The 17,775-nt window shown below is 37.0% G+C and overlaps 1 protein-coding gene across 2 annotated transcripts in view; it reads right to left on the bottom strand.

The window, feature by feature from the left end:
* The window catches only part of LOC126334850 (CDK5RAP1-like protein), a 107,477-nt gene that overhangs the window by 39,952 nt on the left and 49,750 nt on the right, over nt 1–17,775 (bottom strand). For both annotated transcript variants that reach the window (XR_007564779.1, XM_049997518.1), the window contains exon 6: nt 7,060–7,344. Coding sequence is in view for 1 of the 2 variants with exons in the window: in XM_049997518.1 (XP_049853475.1) it covers nt 7,060–7,344 (285 nt within the window). In the remaining variant the exon portion in view is untranslated. The remainder of the gene's footprint in view (nt 1–7,059; nt 7,345–17,775) is intronic.

The raw sequence follows: 17,775 nt of genomic DNA, 5'->3' as shown, positions 1-17,775 counted from the left end.
GCACTGGGCAAATGATCTGCAATAAATGCAAGTTAAGTAAGGGTCCAATGTCTGTGAAATCAAATCTAGATTCCATCCATATTTGGTGACTTATGAGTTTTCAACTCTTTCAGGAGTTTCTCTTTGTCAATGATCCATTTTAATATGTCCACCATATGGAAGTCTGTGTCTAATCCGCCTGCATGAATGATTTCTTAAAAGTGAAATTTAAAACTTTATGCTTTCTTTCGGCTGTGTTCTACTGGCACATCAGACTGGTCAACAGGCGACTGGATAGAAGCTTTTGACCTGCTTAGCAATTTTACATAGAGTTGTTTTCTTGGGTTCTCAGCAAGATCTTTTGCTGAGGTATGACAGTGGTGGTAGTTGTATGCTTCATGCACCGATCTTTTTAAAATCGCATTAATTTCTGCTATATTGGGCTGTCATCATTTGCGTGTTCTATTTTGAATCAAGAATGCAACAGTCTCTGCTTGCTCAGCATTTTCCAAATTTTCTCACTAAACAAACTTGGATCTTTTCTGTCCTTAATCCACTTGCTAGTGTAATACTTCTTCAGAGAAAGATTTACTATCTACTTAAACTTTCCCCATAATTCCTCTATGTCCAGAATAGCGGAACTAAATTTTATCCTTTTTGTAGTCTAAGTGGGATGTTAACAAAAGTTTATCTGCTATTTTTACCAAAAATATCTTCTAACCTTATTGACAGATTTTACTTTAGTAAATACCATTGCTATGATGACATATTGATCACCAATCCCCATCGCTATACTGATGCTGCCAATAAGGCCAGGCCTCTTTGTAACAACAAGGTCTAAAACATTTGCATTGTGTACGTGGTATCAAACTAGCTGCTCAATGCATGTTCGATAGCATTTCTCAAAATTGCTTGTTCATACCAACTGCAATGAATCCATAGACATCCCAGTCTACACTTGGTAGTTTAAACTCGCCTCCAACTATGAGACACATTCAGTAATTAAAGACACACATTAATGTAAAAAAAGGTATTTTTATACTTACCAGGGGCAGCTCTTGCAAAATTTTACTCATGTAATACAATGTGTAATTACAGACTTTTGACTTAGAATGACAGTAATCACTAAATTGAATACATTAATTTTTCATCTACATAATGTACTGCTTAAATATATTTAAATTTTATAATTAGTCACTTAACATTCTTAGGTATGGAAAATAAATGGTTATGGTAGCATTGGGAACAGAATCTGTACCAACAAATTGGCATTTGGTGCACCTGACCACAACGCTACCAAGCCAATACATAAATTACTGCTCAAAAATCCCTCACACTCCACATGTAAATTTTTAAAGAGCTTTCACCTTTTCTTATGGTCCACTCAGGTAAAATATTCCAGGAACTTGAAAAGGGCATCTACTCATATAGTTTGAGCCAAATCAGTGAGCCTCAGTCCACACCCTCCTGTTGAATTTAGATTTGGAGGAGATCTAACTCTTTCAATTTCACTTTCTCCAACATGTATCTACTAGAAAATGGCCTCTTCAGCGGATCATCTACAGAAAACACTTCCATACTAAAGTTACTCATATACTCACTTTTTTTAACGCCATTAATAGCCTTTTGTCCTACAAGGACTAAATTGAATATATTAATTTTATGTATATCAATTGAACTGTTTAAGTAAATTTAACTTTGATAATTAATTCTTTAATACTGCGAAGGGAAACACAAACAAACAAACAAACAAACAAACAAACAAACAAACTCTCTCTCTCTCTCTCTCTCTCTCTCTCTCTCTCTCTCTCTCTCTCTCTCTCTCTCTCTCTGACTATGGTACCAGTGGGAAAAAATGAACCCGTGAGCCTGAGCCATTGAATTACCAGTCAGTGAACAGGACCACTTGGCCAAGGTCCCATCACATCAACTGCTCCTCAAGAATCTCTCATGTTTTATGTGGCTCAAACAACAAGACAAAATCTTCTTTGCATCAGGTATAAGTAGGCACAGATCATCATTGGGGCAAGTTTAGTAATATTCATGGGAATTATACTGACTAGTAGTAAAAGTCAGTGGCTGTCAGTTAACATGTGCTAATGTGCTACAGCACTCTGTAAATATTACACTAAAATTACACAATTTCTCTTTGAATTTACGCTGGAAATTGCACTAAAAATATACCATTTCTCTTTGAATGCAAGCCGGAAGTTGCGCTAAAATTACACCGTTTCACTTGAAATGCAAATAAAATAGACAAAAACATGTTTTGTGGTGTCCTTGCTGCGATTAATAGAAACCAGTGTCAAATGCTGAAATGATGGTCAGCTGTGATGTGATCAATTCAGAGAAGAGACACAGCAATCTGTTTTTGAGTGTGCATTCTCTGGTGGCATCATCCCTCGGGAGCATAGTCCATGGGCGAAACATGCAACATCTGAGGTGTTCTATGTGATGTGCCAGTTTCCCTGCCACCACTACACCCGAAGACAGCAGCCTGAAGATAGCTGACCATGTCAAAAGCACCTTCAGTTGTTTGTGAACTGCAGCCAGATCCTCCTATGTCTGCACACAGCATGCACACCTCCTATCCATCCTAGTACTACTAACACAGAAGTAACTATAAACGAAGAGAATGCTAAATATGTAACTTGACAGTCTCCTGATGTGTCACCATTGGAAGTTGGCATCTTACTGAGCTGTGCAGCTGGTCAATCAAGAGAAGGGATGACTGAGCTACAGACTGTGTTAATCTACAGTTAACATTTAATACAATGTGAGACTACGGTATAGACTTACTAAAATATGAGACAACAGTACAGGTCATAAAAGAATTTTATAAGCATCCTCTTTTACACAAAAACTGTGATTTCTCAATATACCTCCACTGATCTGACACCTGTCACTTACCAAAATGAGTGTCGTCAGCAGCAGAATGAGATGAAATGTCTTGGCACTTTAAAACTGTCGGCTGGTGGTGAGTGATGCTCTTACATCAAATTTAGATTATGGTTTTGAGTTGTCATCACGCAAAGAGCTTTGATCAGACAAGATGTTATACCTTAAATTATTCTACAAATAAATGAGCATATGTGGTCATCCCTGCTATATCTGAGATCTACCAAAAAGGGAGTGGCAAGCCCTCAAGCACCTTGGGCATGCATGCAGTCCATATGGCTCCTGCACGTCTCAGCATTGTGAGCTCTCCATGTCTCAGCCATGACTGGACATCAGCACTGACAGTTGCAACTTCTGAGGAACCTATTCACATCTGCACAATACATGACAAGAAAACAGTATTACGTGTATTCCGCTGCTGGCAACTATAAAGGCCAATGCATGGACTACACAAGACAGCTCTTCTGATTTGAGAGCCTCTTGTGGCCTCTGGGTAGGTGCTACTCACTTCATCATCTCAGAAGGCTCTCAAAACCCATTGTAGGGACCATCACTGCTGTTCACAGCTTTCATTGCCATTTCCTTTGTGGACTCAGACTGCATTAGTGATAGATTTTTCTGTGCCTGTGTTGGACCTAATCAGGATGACATTCTTGGATCTTGGATTATTTCCCTGCTGATGCATTTTCCTACAAAGCTCCTAGTGGTTTTACCACATACTACAAACAGACTGGTGACTTTTAGATAGCAGCTCTGTCAAGCTTCTGTACCGGTACATAATGAGACACTATATCTTGTGCTTTTTTACTTATTCTCGAAACAGATGTACTTTTGCTGTCAATAAACTGTTTGAAACTTGACTACTATTTTTTCTGTGTCCCTGTAAGATATTACATTATTCACTGTTACAATTATCTAAAAGGAGAGCTCTCAATGCAAAATGATAGGAAAAAAACATGAATTTCTCAGCTTTTCAATAGCAATAATGGACTGATGTTTCTCGATAACCCACAACAATCTATATCACTCTCGTTGAAACCTAATATAATTGCCTCTATCAGAATTCTTAATAATTTCTTCACACTGAGAAAATGTTTGCAAAAAATCATTTTCTTAATTACATCAGCTGTACAAGTAATAAAACATGCAGATTTTCTACAACTTAAAAACAAGTGAGACTGTCAAACACTGAAAGTGTGTGTATTAAAGTGGGAAACTACTTTCATTATGTATCTGACAACAGACATTATAAATAATTAAGTATTTAATGAATACAGGAGTATTTGTCAAACAGTGAAGTTACGGGCAACTGAAATAAATCATAAAAACATTTCATTTACATGTATATCACTAACTTTGTTATATATACTTGAGTATTGGGCTGACTTACTATGTGGCAGTGTTATATATGCCAACTGAATAACCTGGTGTATTACCACAGAACTACACAGAGGGATCTAGCCACAGTATCTCAAAGATTAGTGGCTACAGTGTCTCCTCATTACAGTGATAAGCAGCATTCCATACTACTTATAAAAATAAAATGTTATAACAATTCACTGCAGTATTAACTGGAAATACAAATGTCTTGTAAATACAGGGCACTTGAAATTAAATGACTAGTTGAAGACTACTGTAACAATGCATCTTTGTGTTTTTGCAGTGCAATAACTCAACATGTAGATTTTGGGAATGCATCCACATAAACTTTATTTCTTCTTCTAATATTCTGGTTGTATACCATCCAGCCACCTTCAGTGTGAGCTGACAGACTGAAGCTACAGTACACATTCAACCATTTTAAATCACAGATACATAAGCACCAGAGCCACTGATTGGTGGTAAAGAGTACGCATAAATTAAGTCTGTGGCTACATGGTTAACCATGCTGGGATATAAGAGTATCATTATCAGCAGCACTGTAGCAACATCTTTGCAAGTTTATTAAATAAAGCACTAGATTCCATGATTTGTCCATGTTGAAACTGCAATCTCTGTTAATTAAATTCTTTGCCCAGCAAATTTTAACTGCTTCTTTCACCAAAAAAGATGAAGTCGAAACTAGAATTTTGGCATTTTCATGTTCCACAGTGAGATCAGTGTTGTTGCTGTGTTCTGCCATAGCAGATCTATTCGGCTGTTAACAACTGGAGGGGTATCCGACCACCTTACACAATTAACATGCCAAATCAAGATTTAACAAGCCAACGCAACATAAATATGGGATAAAGACTGAAGAAGAAGAAGAAGAAGAAGAAGAAGAAGAAGAAGAAGGAGAAGAAGGAGAAAACATTCATTTAACAATAAGGTATATCTCGTATCTGTAACAAATTTTAATTTATTTTTAAACAATTAATAACTAATAATAAAATACATTATTTTTATTAAATAATTTTGATTAGATATTTGTTAATCAACATTTCCATTTCATAAGAGATATAGAATAGAAATCAAGGCAAAAAATATTGTTACTGGAAGGCACATGCAGTCTGCTTTTTTTTTTCTCAGCATGATGGCATCTACCAGGAGGACAATGCAACATGTCACATGGTTTGCTGGGTACATGCATAGTTCCAAGAGCACCAAGTTTACTGTATTCCCCTGGAAATCAAACTCCCAGAATTTAAACCTAACTCAATTAAGAATCTGTGAGACGACCTCGATCAGGATGTTCATGCAATGGGTTGTCAACCAAGAAACCTAGAGCAGCTGGCCACATCACTGGAGTCTGCATGGTTCAATATCCCTTTCAGTATCTTCCACAACCTCACTGACAGTCTTCCTGCATGTCTCGCAGAGGTCCACACTGCAAACGGTGATCATTCAGGTTTCTGACAGGTGGTCACATTAACGTGACTGGAAAGTGTAGGATTTTTTCCATTATGAATTTCTGAATAAATGAAGTAAACTTTGAGGCAGGAAGAGCATAGTCTTTTGCTAATGAAATTTCTTTTCTAGACCAATAGATGGTGGGTGAGCAGTAGATTGGTACTTGTGCTATAAGAACACGCATTTGCAGTGATTAACTGCAACTGATGGCAACTGACAGCCCTGTTAAACTAAACAGCATTAAGCCAAACAGTAATCAGAACTCATCACATCTTCAAAGATGATTTTTTTCTTCTCAGAAGTGCGTTGTACTTTTCTAGGAAAATGATATTGAGTCACTGACCTTCAAGCACTATTAAGTTCGGTGAAAATCAAAGGACCAATCCTTAACTTCCCATTGCTAAACCTGGACCATTCTCAGCAGAATAAGACTTGTGAAAGGTAGTTCACGGAAAGAGATGCATAAAGGTTCACTGGCATATTACACAAGTTGTGCGAGAAGTGGAATTATATTTCAGGTAGTGTATGAAGTGTCTTGAGGAGGATATGCATCATTTCAGGCAATGATAAAAGACAGAGCTGCCATGATGGAGAAGAATATGGGCAAGCTGGTTGTGTACGGAGGCAGTGAATGGTTGTTTAGCACAAGTGGAGAAGTGCTAGGAGAATGTGAAGATCTGACTCAAGAGACAGAAGGCTAAGTCCAGTGGCCAATACAGGTGCTAACTGTTTTAAAAACAGTGACCAGTCACATTCTACCTCATCAATAAGGACAATATTTGTCTCCCTTTCCAATCCAAATCAGCATTTGAAACAAATCTTTTTAAAGGCACAATGTCTGAAGTAATAATCCACAATAACTCCTTAATGGCACTTTACACTAATGTGCAGTCAAGATTGCAATTATGTTGCATAACCACTGAAGATGCACACAAAACTTTAATTTCAAAGACCTGAATTGCTGCACATGACATTTCTCTTTACAGATCATAATATTTACAGAATTGACTGCAAACTGAAAATTTCTGGGTAGGCTATTGGTAAAAATTTACCAGTTGAAAATGATGAATTCATCCTAGCATGAACAGTTACACTGTAACACCTTCATTAACAGTCATCATGAGAGTTAAGAAAATTGGTTCCAGCCTATGGACTGATACTTCTTTTCACAGAGCTATCTCTCCTTCACCGGATTTAAGTCACCATCATTATTATTCTTCCATTTACCGTAACTATTTTCATTGTGAATGAAGGTCATGCTTTTGTAAAATTTATGTTATTTTAAATATATTGAGTTGTTTATGTTCAACATTTAAGGACAAAAACAAAGAAAACTATGCAGTAACATCATACCTCTCTCATGCTGTATGGAAACAGGAAAGCTGTATTGTATTTCACTCTTTTGATCAGATCAAGTGTTTCTTGAAATTCTTCTTCTGTCTCACCACAAAAGCCACAAATAAAATCACTGGATAGTGCAACTCCTGGGACCATTTGACGAACATGATCCACTAGTTCAAGGTAGGCTTCACGAGAGTAGCCACGTCGCATGCGTTCTAGAACTTTCGTGCTTCCACTCTGTGCAGGAAGATGCAGACTGCGACAAATGTTTGGTCGCTCGTGAATTAATTGCAGAACCTGTAAAATTCAAGTATTAATCATCCACAAATGAAACAACAGTCAAAAATGACATTTCATTAAAATAATGATACAAAGAACTCCTCTTAACCAGTGGGAGCAGATGAACAAAAGTAAAATATGACAAAATTGCTGCCTTTCTGAGCAATAAGTAACCTTTATCTAGCAAATGAGATAAAAAGGGATGGGCTGGAGGGAATGGAGCCTAGTAATCTACGACCCCATATCGAGGGAGACAGAGGAAGATGGGGGGTATCTCATTCCTTTTAAGTCTCTGTTACTGAAAGGAAAGCTAGCTGCCATCACTTGATAGTAGTGAGATTTGTATTTATGGTGATTTCAGCTGACAGCACACAAATACAATCAATCTTACCATTATGTTTCAGTTGCCTGATCAAAATTCCTGACATAGGATGGTCATTGTCATTGTGCATAATATAAAATTATACTACATATAAGATTATTTTTAATGAAACATGTGTAGCATGCTACTTGCTTGTGTACTGCAAATTAAATGAAAAAATTGTCTATCTCTTTACAAGTATGAAAGATGCAGAAACTTTTGTCAGTAACTACACATAGTAGTTTCACAATGACTCCTTATCCAGCTGAATGACTGGTGTCAGCCATGAAGATGGAATAGTTTTTAGGTTTACTGATGTCACTAAATCTTCACGACAGCAAATTTCACAATTTTTTGGACAAGAAGATACAGTAGCCACCCTAGTCTTATTGGAATTTTTAGAGATCCAGAATAATCCACAAGTTCTGCGCCTTTTTCTGGTTATGTGTTCAATGAACTTAATACTTATTCCTACCTGGTTTAGTACAAATTCTGAAAGAATGAATACATTTCATACAACATACAACAAAAAAAGACAAATAAAAAAATGAGCATACAAACTCTAAAGCTATGCATATTTAAGAATAAATAGTTAACAGTCTGACTTGCTTCTTTTTTAAATTTCTATTGGTGGTGATCAGTTGTGATCATCATAACCATCAAACGAGGAGAGTAAGTGCATCAGGAAGGTGTCTGACACAAAGTAATTTAGTTCCTCCCCTCCCCTCCCCCAAGTTCTTCCACAAAGAAGTGAACTGCACCTGGATATTTTACAGGGTTGACTAGTGTTTACCAAATTACGGGTAAGATTTTGTGTTTGCGTAAATCTTAGTGCATATCTTTGCGTGAGGCTGCTTCCTCATGCAGTTCTTCTGCCACCATAAGAGTCATGTCACTGACTATGTTTAAATCTCATGTTAGTACACAACATAGAGTTTCGATCAGTGTCTTTGCATTTGCATATTTAATTCCTACCGTATCCTTTGTGTAAACAGTTTCCAATAAAAAGTAACTGCTCATACATCCATTTTCAGCAGAGAAATTTATTCCTCAGCTCCTTTCAGTCAATGGCTGATTTGGTGAATGCAACAAGCATTGCACACAGAGTGCAGGCTAAGCTATTTGTAGCATTGTACGCAGGGTCTATTGCAGGCCTCTGTTTCGGAGCAGAGTGGAAGGTCTAAACAAGAGGCTCAGACAACTCTGTGATTACAATGGATGATAATTTTGTGACCACTAATGGCTGCAGAATTTTAGAATTCTCCATAACAGATCAGGCACCAATACACACAGAAAGTGGCTGCTAAGGTTAGATGCACACAGTGTTTTTTTTAGGTTAGAGAACCCCCCCCCCCCCTCCACCCACCGCCCTTGGGATCAGAGATGAAATGCATGCCAAAACTGAAGTTACAACATTCTCAGAGAATGCTCGTCCTCACAGATCAAATATAGAAGAGATTAATACAATATCAGTAAACTGCAGGAGCATCCAAGGAAAGGTCCCAGAATAAATATGGCTTATGAACGTTATAATGCCCAGAAAAGAATTAGGAACATAAAGTTGGTTGAAACCAAAAGCGAATAGCAATAAAATCCAAAGTTCAGAGTGGAATATTTATTGTAAGGGTAGATTATTCATCAGTGGAGGTGGTATATTAGTGCAGTAAAGAAATCAATAATATCTAGAGAGGTTATCATTTATTCTGAATGGGGATTAATGTGAGTGAAGCTAAGCATTAAAGGTCAGTAAAAATGATAATCAGATGCTTTTAGAGATCACCTGGGTCAGGAGTATAGTGGGAGAGCACTTTCTAGAGGACTTGCAGAACATTTTTAGTAACTTCTTTCCTGGTAATTCCACTGTAATGGTGCGAGGGAGGGGACTTCAAATCACCAGGCGAAGAGAGGCAAGCTATCATAACTATTTCCAGAGACAAGGATTTATGTGAGATTGTTCTGAATTTCTTGTCCAAAAATTACTTCAAGCACGTAATTAGAAAGCCAACTCATGAAGGTAACTTCTTATAGCAACAAACAGACCTGAACTAATCAAATCAATTAACATACAGGAAAGTATCAGTAATCACGAGTTTGTGATAGCAACAATGACTATGGGTTTTACAAGGAATTTTAAGAAATGTAGGAAGATATTTTTGCTTAGCGAGAGTGGCAGGATACAAACTGCAGACTATCTGAGTAGTCAGCATCAAATATTCAGTGATGAGGATGAAGATGTGGAGCACAAATAGAAAAAACTTCAAAAGCCTTGTTCAATATGCCTCGAACAAGTATGTTCTGAGCAAAGTCTTAAGGATTGGGAAAGAACTGTCATGGTTTGATAGCTGTGTTAAAAAATTGCTACATAAACAAAGATAGCTTCATCACAGAGTCAAGAGAAGTCAAAACCCAGATGACAAACAGAAGCTGAACAAAGCTAAAAGGAGTATAAGGAGAGCGATGAGAAAAGCATTCAGCGACTTTAAAAGCAAAATTTTGTCAACCGATCTGAGTAAAAATGCGTTGAGGTCAGTCTTTTGTAAAATCAGTGAATGGTTTTAAACCCTCTGTTTACTCCCTCAGAGACTATATTGGCATAAAAGTGGCAGGTAACAGAGAGAGTGTCAAAATACTGAATTTGGTCTTCCAAAATTGTTTCACGGTGGAAGAGTGTAACTTCAGTCATTGTACGAATGTTGAAGTGGTAGATATTGACATAACTGATCATGGAACAGCAAAGCAATTACAATTGCTTAGTAATGGAACAACAACAGAACCAGATGCGATACCTACAAGATGCTACAAAGATTACATGACAGAACTTGCTCCCTTTCTAGCAGCAGTTTATCATAGACCACAAAAGGTATCTAGCGAATGGAAAAATTGCAAGTTATCCCCATTTTCAAAAAGAGTGATATGATATATGCTCAAATTATAGGCCTATATTGTTGACATCAACCTGTTACAGAATTGTGGAACACGTTTCATGCTCAAGAATTATGACAATGAAAATCTCCTCTGTAAAAATCAACATGGTTTCGACAAAGAGATTGTGAAACTCAGCTCTCTCTGCTCCTCCATGAAATCCAAAGTACTGTAGACAACAGCACTCGGGACGATGCCACATTCCTTGACTTGAGGCAAGTATTTGACACTGTCTCACATTGCCAGTTAGTTTTTAAAAAATATGATCTTACTGAGTACTGAACCAAATTTGTGATTGGATTCAAGACTTCCTTGTGAGTATACCTCAACATGTCGCCCTTAATAGAACAAAATCGACAGATATAAAGGTAACTTCGGGAGTACCCCAAGGAAGTGTGTAGGACCATTACTTTTTACAACATACATAAATGTTCTAGTAGCAAGCCTTGGAAGCTCTTTAAGTCTGTTCGCAGATGATGCAGCTGTCTGAAAGAAAGCAGCAATGCTGGAAGACAGTATCCATTTGCTGAATGACCTGCACACTATTGATGGATAGTGCAGGTTCTGGCAGCTGACTCTGAACATGAATAAATGGAACATATTACACATACAAAGGAAAAGAAATCCACTACTGTAAGCTACACCATGGATGTCAAACTGCTGGAAACGGTATCTACCGTAAAATATCTATGGATAACCATCCAGAATGACATTAAGTGGAACAACCACATAAAACAAATAGTAGGAAAGGCAGGTGCCACACAGAGATTCAAGGGAAGAATCTTAAGTAAATTTAACTCATTCACAAAGGAAGTGGCTTATAAGGCAGCTATTGGACAGATCATTGAGTACTGTTCATCTGTTCATCAACATGGGATCCTTCTCAGGTAGGACCGATAGAAGAAATAGAGAATATACAACAAAGAACAGCATGTTTTGTCATGGGATCATTTTGTTTATGGAAGAGCATTGCAGAGATTCTCAGCAAATTCCAGTGGCAGATATTATCTGAGAGGTGTTGTGCAGCACAGAGAGGTTTATTACTGAAATTTTGTGAGAGCACTTTCTGGAGAGAGTTGGACTACATATTACTCCTTCTCACATACATCACACAAAAAGACCACAATGAGAAAATTCAAGAAATTAGATCTATTACAGAGGCTACTGACTTTCTCCCCAAGCACCATTCGTGAGTGGAACAGGGAAGGTAGGATCAGTTAGTTGTACTAGAAGTACTCTCGGCCATACATCGTTATGTGGCTTGCACAGAGTAATGTAGATGTGGATGACCACAATAATACATACAATGGGTTGTGTTAGTGAATGACAAACTATTAGTAACAGTGAGCAGTAAATATCAGATAATCTTAATTTAAAAAAAAAAGAAAAAGAAAGAAAAAAAGATACATTTTGTATGTTGTAAACTTGAAAATTCTATTTACATTTACCTAATTTAAAAAAGGCTGCTTATTTTTTCTTTAGTGTGTACTCTCACTTTAAAAGTGCAATTAAATGGTTCCCAGTAGTATTTCTGAACACATTTTGTGCTAGTTATTAGTTGGATAGATGCGAGCTAGTTTTAAGTTTTCCAAATTGTAAACATTTAACTGTCTAACCAAATGACTTTAGTAACACGAATTCTCTCAAAACAAAACAACTACTAATTCATTCCTCTGTCATTATGTCTCTAAATCAGTACAAAAACAGTGGCAACAGTACAAAACACATGTCATGTTTGTTTACATGCAGATAAACTCACGTCCTGGACAGACTTAATATGATCTTCCTGGTTAATCTCAATTCTTCCGTCAAAACTGACCATGAGTCAGAAATGTCGGAAATATTATACGGTAATGAATTAGGGGACTTTGTCCCCAGCTTTGTAGTTAATTGTGGCTGGAGTATCTATTGTTGTAAATATTTCTGTGCAAACTGTACTCTTTGTGGGTGGTCCTCCTCCTGTAATGTTTGGAATTCCTGGAGATGGTACGGCTAGAGCTGGTCACGTTGACATATTCGCAGTCTTCCTTCAGTTTTTTCACATCTTTGTGTATTAGCCTCTGCATGTGATAAAATCTTTGCTAGAATTTCAGGTGATGTGTAATCCAGTCACAACTGAATATTCTCCACAAACTTTGCTTTTACATATTAGTTTAGCGAATAGTGGAGAACATTAAAACAGAAGAGGCTCTCTTCTGGAACTGCAGGGTACAAAGCAGGACCATTGTGACCAAGGAGCAGGAATGGTCCCTCAGGCACAGCTGGAAAAAAAAGGAAAGGAACTGATCAGGACCAAGGTAGATTGAGGTAAAGCAGGTGGCTGGGAACTGGCAGCCAGTAAGAAGGAACGGAGAAAGAGAACATGATCCAGTAATAAACTATCCACACTAAAACAGATATCTACCACTGCCAGATGCAAGTGGAGAAGAGCCTCAGGTAGGTCAATGAGAAGGGAGCTTGCACCACATTTCAACCAAGATCAGAAAGCATAAGAATGTCCAAACATTAGGAACAAGAAAGTGCTGCTGCCAGGTAGCAGTCATGGGCAATCTGTAGGTCCTCAGTTGCATGAAAGCTTTGGGTCAACTTACCAGGCCACCAGCATTTTCAAAGATAATGCAGGGGTGATTTAAATGATAGAGGACTTAGGGTCTTTATACAAGGATTTTTCAAAAGAGTACCATGCAGTGACATTGAGTGAGTGGGTAACCATTTGGATGGGGGAGGGGGAGGGGGGGGATTAAGACTTAGGTGGTGTGATCTGAACATGACAGCTTTCCTGATTTGTGGCACCACTGTATACTTTGTCGAGCTGTTCTGACATCATAATTAACCATGTCTTAAAGAAGCTGTGAGGGAAATAAACATGGACTTAAAGATGGCACTGATGCCAGCTGACTTTGCACATGTTGCTCTGGTACCAGGCAGTACTACCAATACATGGGATTTTACTAGGCATGACCTACATCCAAACAGGGCTGGGAAATTGGTACAGATGATCCATCAAAGCATAGGGCTGGATCTCGGGCCATGCATGGTCAAATACCTATTGTCATGGGTAGGAGAGGTAGGTCATTTTTATGATAAATCCAGACAAAAGGTTCCTCTGCCTAAAGAGTATCTTCAGCAGTTTAAAAAATTGCACAATAAACAATGACAAGATTGATTTTAACACACCAAATATCATATACACTACATGTAAAGAAAAAGAAACCACTGAAAAAAGTAACACAGGGCATTTCCAAGGCTTAACAATCCTTCATTATAACATACACTCAATGAAAAATGAAATACAGCAATTTGAAGTTGGGGTCCAATCTTTGAACTGCACAGTAGTTTGAGTCTCATCATCAGCACTGGTGTAGAGGCACAGAAATGCAAAGTCCACAAATTATGGTCTAGTGGCAAGTGTCGCTGTCTCTAGGCTGCAGGGTCCTGCGTTTGATTCCCGCCTGGGTCAGAGATTTTCTCCACTTGAGGTCTGGGTGTTTTTGTTGTCCTTATGAATACATCTCTTTTCCAGTGATGCACAAATCGCAGGAGGGGTGTAACATAGAAAGACTTGCATTAGGCGGCCAAACGATCCCAGACTGGGTCTCCTGGCCAATAGGGCCATACGTTTATTTCATCTCACAGATGTAGTATTATTGTTGTACGAAAGTACTGCAGGACTACCTCAATGGGGTAAGGACCATGCATTTATATCAGAAAAGGAACTAATTTTAAATCATGACATCACCTCAGTACAGTAAATGGAAACAAACACTTTGAAACATCAGCTATTGATTTAACAGAGCTAGACGTCAACAAGAAATTAATCATTTTGTGTGTGTATTGATAACTCAGATGTAGTATGGACCTTTTTTTTCCTTCAAGAAAATAAAGGAGTTTCAGATAAAATCTCACGTACAAAGACCATAAATTTATTTCACTTCTATGATCACAGAAATTGTAGGTTGTCAGACCTCTGGTTTCAGTCAGCAATGATCATCTTCAGATCTGCAGCAAAACGCAAATACAAGTAGTGGACGTCTACACCTAAAAACAATAAAATAGGCCATGAAGAAAAGTATTCGTGACATACATGTGAAAATTATGTGCTCTAAATATGATGAGGCATTCCTGTTTCATAAAAAATGTGTCCTAATACACTGGAGCCATAGTGGCATTGTCAAATGCTAAACACAAAGTCAGTGCCAACATTTTCACATAAATATAAATTATAGTATATACTAGAGTCATCTTGTTAGCAGCACAACAGTTCAAAACAAACTGCCGTACAGTAGCCACAAAATGTTTGTGTTGCAAGCTCACAAGATGTTGCTACTGTAGGGATACACATATTTAGTGTCCAACCAAACATTTGGCCACCTTTAGCCAAAAATCCCACTTTCTGCCAAACCTTTGGCTTCAGCCAAAATATGCCAAAGTTTTGGCCAAAGCCGAAGATTTCTAGCAAGCACTGATATTGAACTAATTGTTAGAACTGCACGGTGGACTGCTAACAGTTAAACTCCAACAGTTGTGAAGCTTTCACATACTTAGCACTGACTGTAGTACTTTGTGTTATATCTGTCAGCTGCCATCGCCAGTAAATACAACTTCGTATGTGAATTAGATTATCTACTTCAGTGCTTTATGATATGATAGTGAAAATTGATAACTGACCAAGAGGAGGAAAAAAATAAGTTTGTGAAAAGCACTACAGACCAATATTCTAATTGATATGACTTTTCAAGTGGCCAGCACTCGTTGTTTGTAACTGACATTCACAGGTGTTCAAGATATATTCCATGCAGAGGGGCATGCACTGACCCACAAGAACTCCAAATTACTCATTTTTATTTACACTTCCTTAGTTAGTTGTATTTCAATTCAAGGTCAAAAATATTTATGTCTTGCTATTGGCTCTGACACTACAGAAAAAGTTATTTGTGCCACTTTTTGGAACCATAATTTTTGATTTATTTCATCATATGTTCATCACTGTTCTGCAACCATCAGCAGGCACTATATTCTATTAATTTCTGAAAATAAATGCACTTTTATGTATAGGCTGCTCAAAATATTCTTCTTGTGTCCCTTTACATTTATGTATTGCAAGGTTAGAATCTTACATCATTGTTCTCTTTAGGAATGAAGAGTTTTAACACCTAATACGACAAGTCATCTGCAAACTGATGAAAAAAATGTTAATTTTAAACCAAAGAGCAATTATAGATGTGAAATGGCATATTTGTTCCCCTCACGTATTTAGTTTCTCACCTCACATATTTAGTTTCAACATCGTTGGCTGCTGTTTGTGATAATTTTATGATGAACAATAAATTCGCAAGGCACACAGGCACCTCCTAGCACAACGAGCACTCCAGAAAAATAATAACAAAAAGAATGATATTTAGTAATAATAATAAATTAACTTTTCAAACTCCCAAGAAATTTATTATATATATTTTAATATGCAAGGAGCTATGCATTGTGGAATCTTTGTTTACAGTGGATGCGTGGCTCATATGCTGCAGGTAAGTTATTCATGATGTTATAGTCGAAGATGCTGCTGTGATGGATATAATAATAAAAAAAAAAAAAAAAAAAAAAAAAAAAAAAAAAAAAAAAAAAAAAAAAGTCTCAAATTGTAGGACATTTTAAAGGAAGTCAACGAGCTTTCCAATATTTAAACACATTTAAAGAAACCTGCAACTTACTCACACACATTTTGATTGTTGATGTCAAAACCCACTGGAACAGCACTTATTTAATGTTGGAAAGACTCATTGAACAAAAGACAGCTATCAATTTATACATGGCAGAATGCAGTGGGGTAATAGTCCCAAATGCACAAGAATGGGTAGAAATAAGCTACTGTATAACAGACTTAAATGCTTTCATCAAGTAACACTTGATGTTTCAGGTGACTCTTCATCAGTATCTTTAATAATGCCATTGACTGTCATGCTTAATTGAAAATTGACCACAAAAGATGAAGATCCTGAAAATGTAAAACTGTTCAAGACCCAGTTGTGAGAGTTTGTTAAAAGGAGATTTTATTATGCAAGAAATACTCTGCATTTATTGGTTGCAGCTTTAATGGATCCCTGTTTTAAAACGAAGTATTTGATTAGTGATGAAACAAAAACCAAGAAGACTGAAATATTATCATTTCTACAACAGAATGAGTCTCAATCAATTCAAATAGCTCATATGGACACAGATGTTGATGAGCCTGGACCTTACTGTTCAACGTCAGATGCAGATATCAAAACTGCATCCTCAAAAAATGATGATTTATGGGATTCACATGATAAACTTCCATCATCTGTCACAAGTGGTAATGAGTAGGATTGGGAACATCACTATCCACCTATTAAAGAACATCCAAGAATTTTTTTTAAAAGAACCTTTGCTTTCGAAGAATGCTGACATTCATGAAAATTGGGCTTCTAGTCCATATACTTACCTATGCCCAGTTGCACTAAAATATTTATTTGCTTCTCCTACAAGTGTTCCTTGTGAACAATTGTTCAGTGTAGCAGGACAGGTATATGCGGACAGGTGATCTAACTTGATTGGTGAAAATGTGGACAATTACTATTTTTAGCTGACAACATAAGACTGTTTACAGTAACTCTGTTAATTCTTTTTCACTGATAGATATGCTAATGGAAATTTAAGATTCATTTGGCTATTATTATGTGTTTTCCAACTGTAATAGTTCAAGTACCCTTTTTTTACGCAAAGAAATATTGTAATTGACTTTATTTCAAAGTGTTGTTATTTCTGACAAGTGCAAAATAAATTTAATCATCTCATTATATCATTTATATTACGTATTATACGTGTGTGTGTGTTTGTGTGTTTTGTTCATGTGCCTGTCTGCCGGCGCTTTCCCGCTTGGTAAGTCTCGGAATCTTTGTTTTTAATATATCATTTATATTATATTTAAATAATCATTTTATTCACATTTTGCCAATCTTGAACGGAATTTCTTGTGGCTATTAAACCTTCAGCTTCGGATTCAGTTTCCACCAGAAATTGACCTTTGGTCAGACACTACACATATTCTTACTAATATAGTTACATGATATAAAATAAAAAGAAGAATACAGTAAGTAAAGTGTGTAGTAGGCTTATGAGGTGTAAAAGTCGTTACAGAACCTGGTCATTCT

The sequence above is a fragment of the Schistocerca gregaria genome, chromosome 2 (assembly GCF_023897955.1).
Source record: "Schistocerca gregaria isolate iqSchGreg1 chromosome 2, iqSchGreg1.2, whole genome shotgun sequence".
Taxonomy (NCBI): Eukaryota; Metazoa; Arthropoda; class Insecta; order Orthoptera; family Acrididae; genus Schistocerca; species Schistocerca gregaria.
Note: the sequence above shows the minus strand (reverse complement) of the source record. Positions and strands in the feature narration are given on the sequence as shown.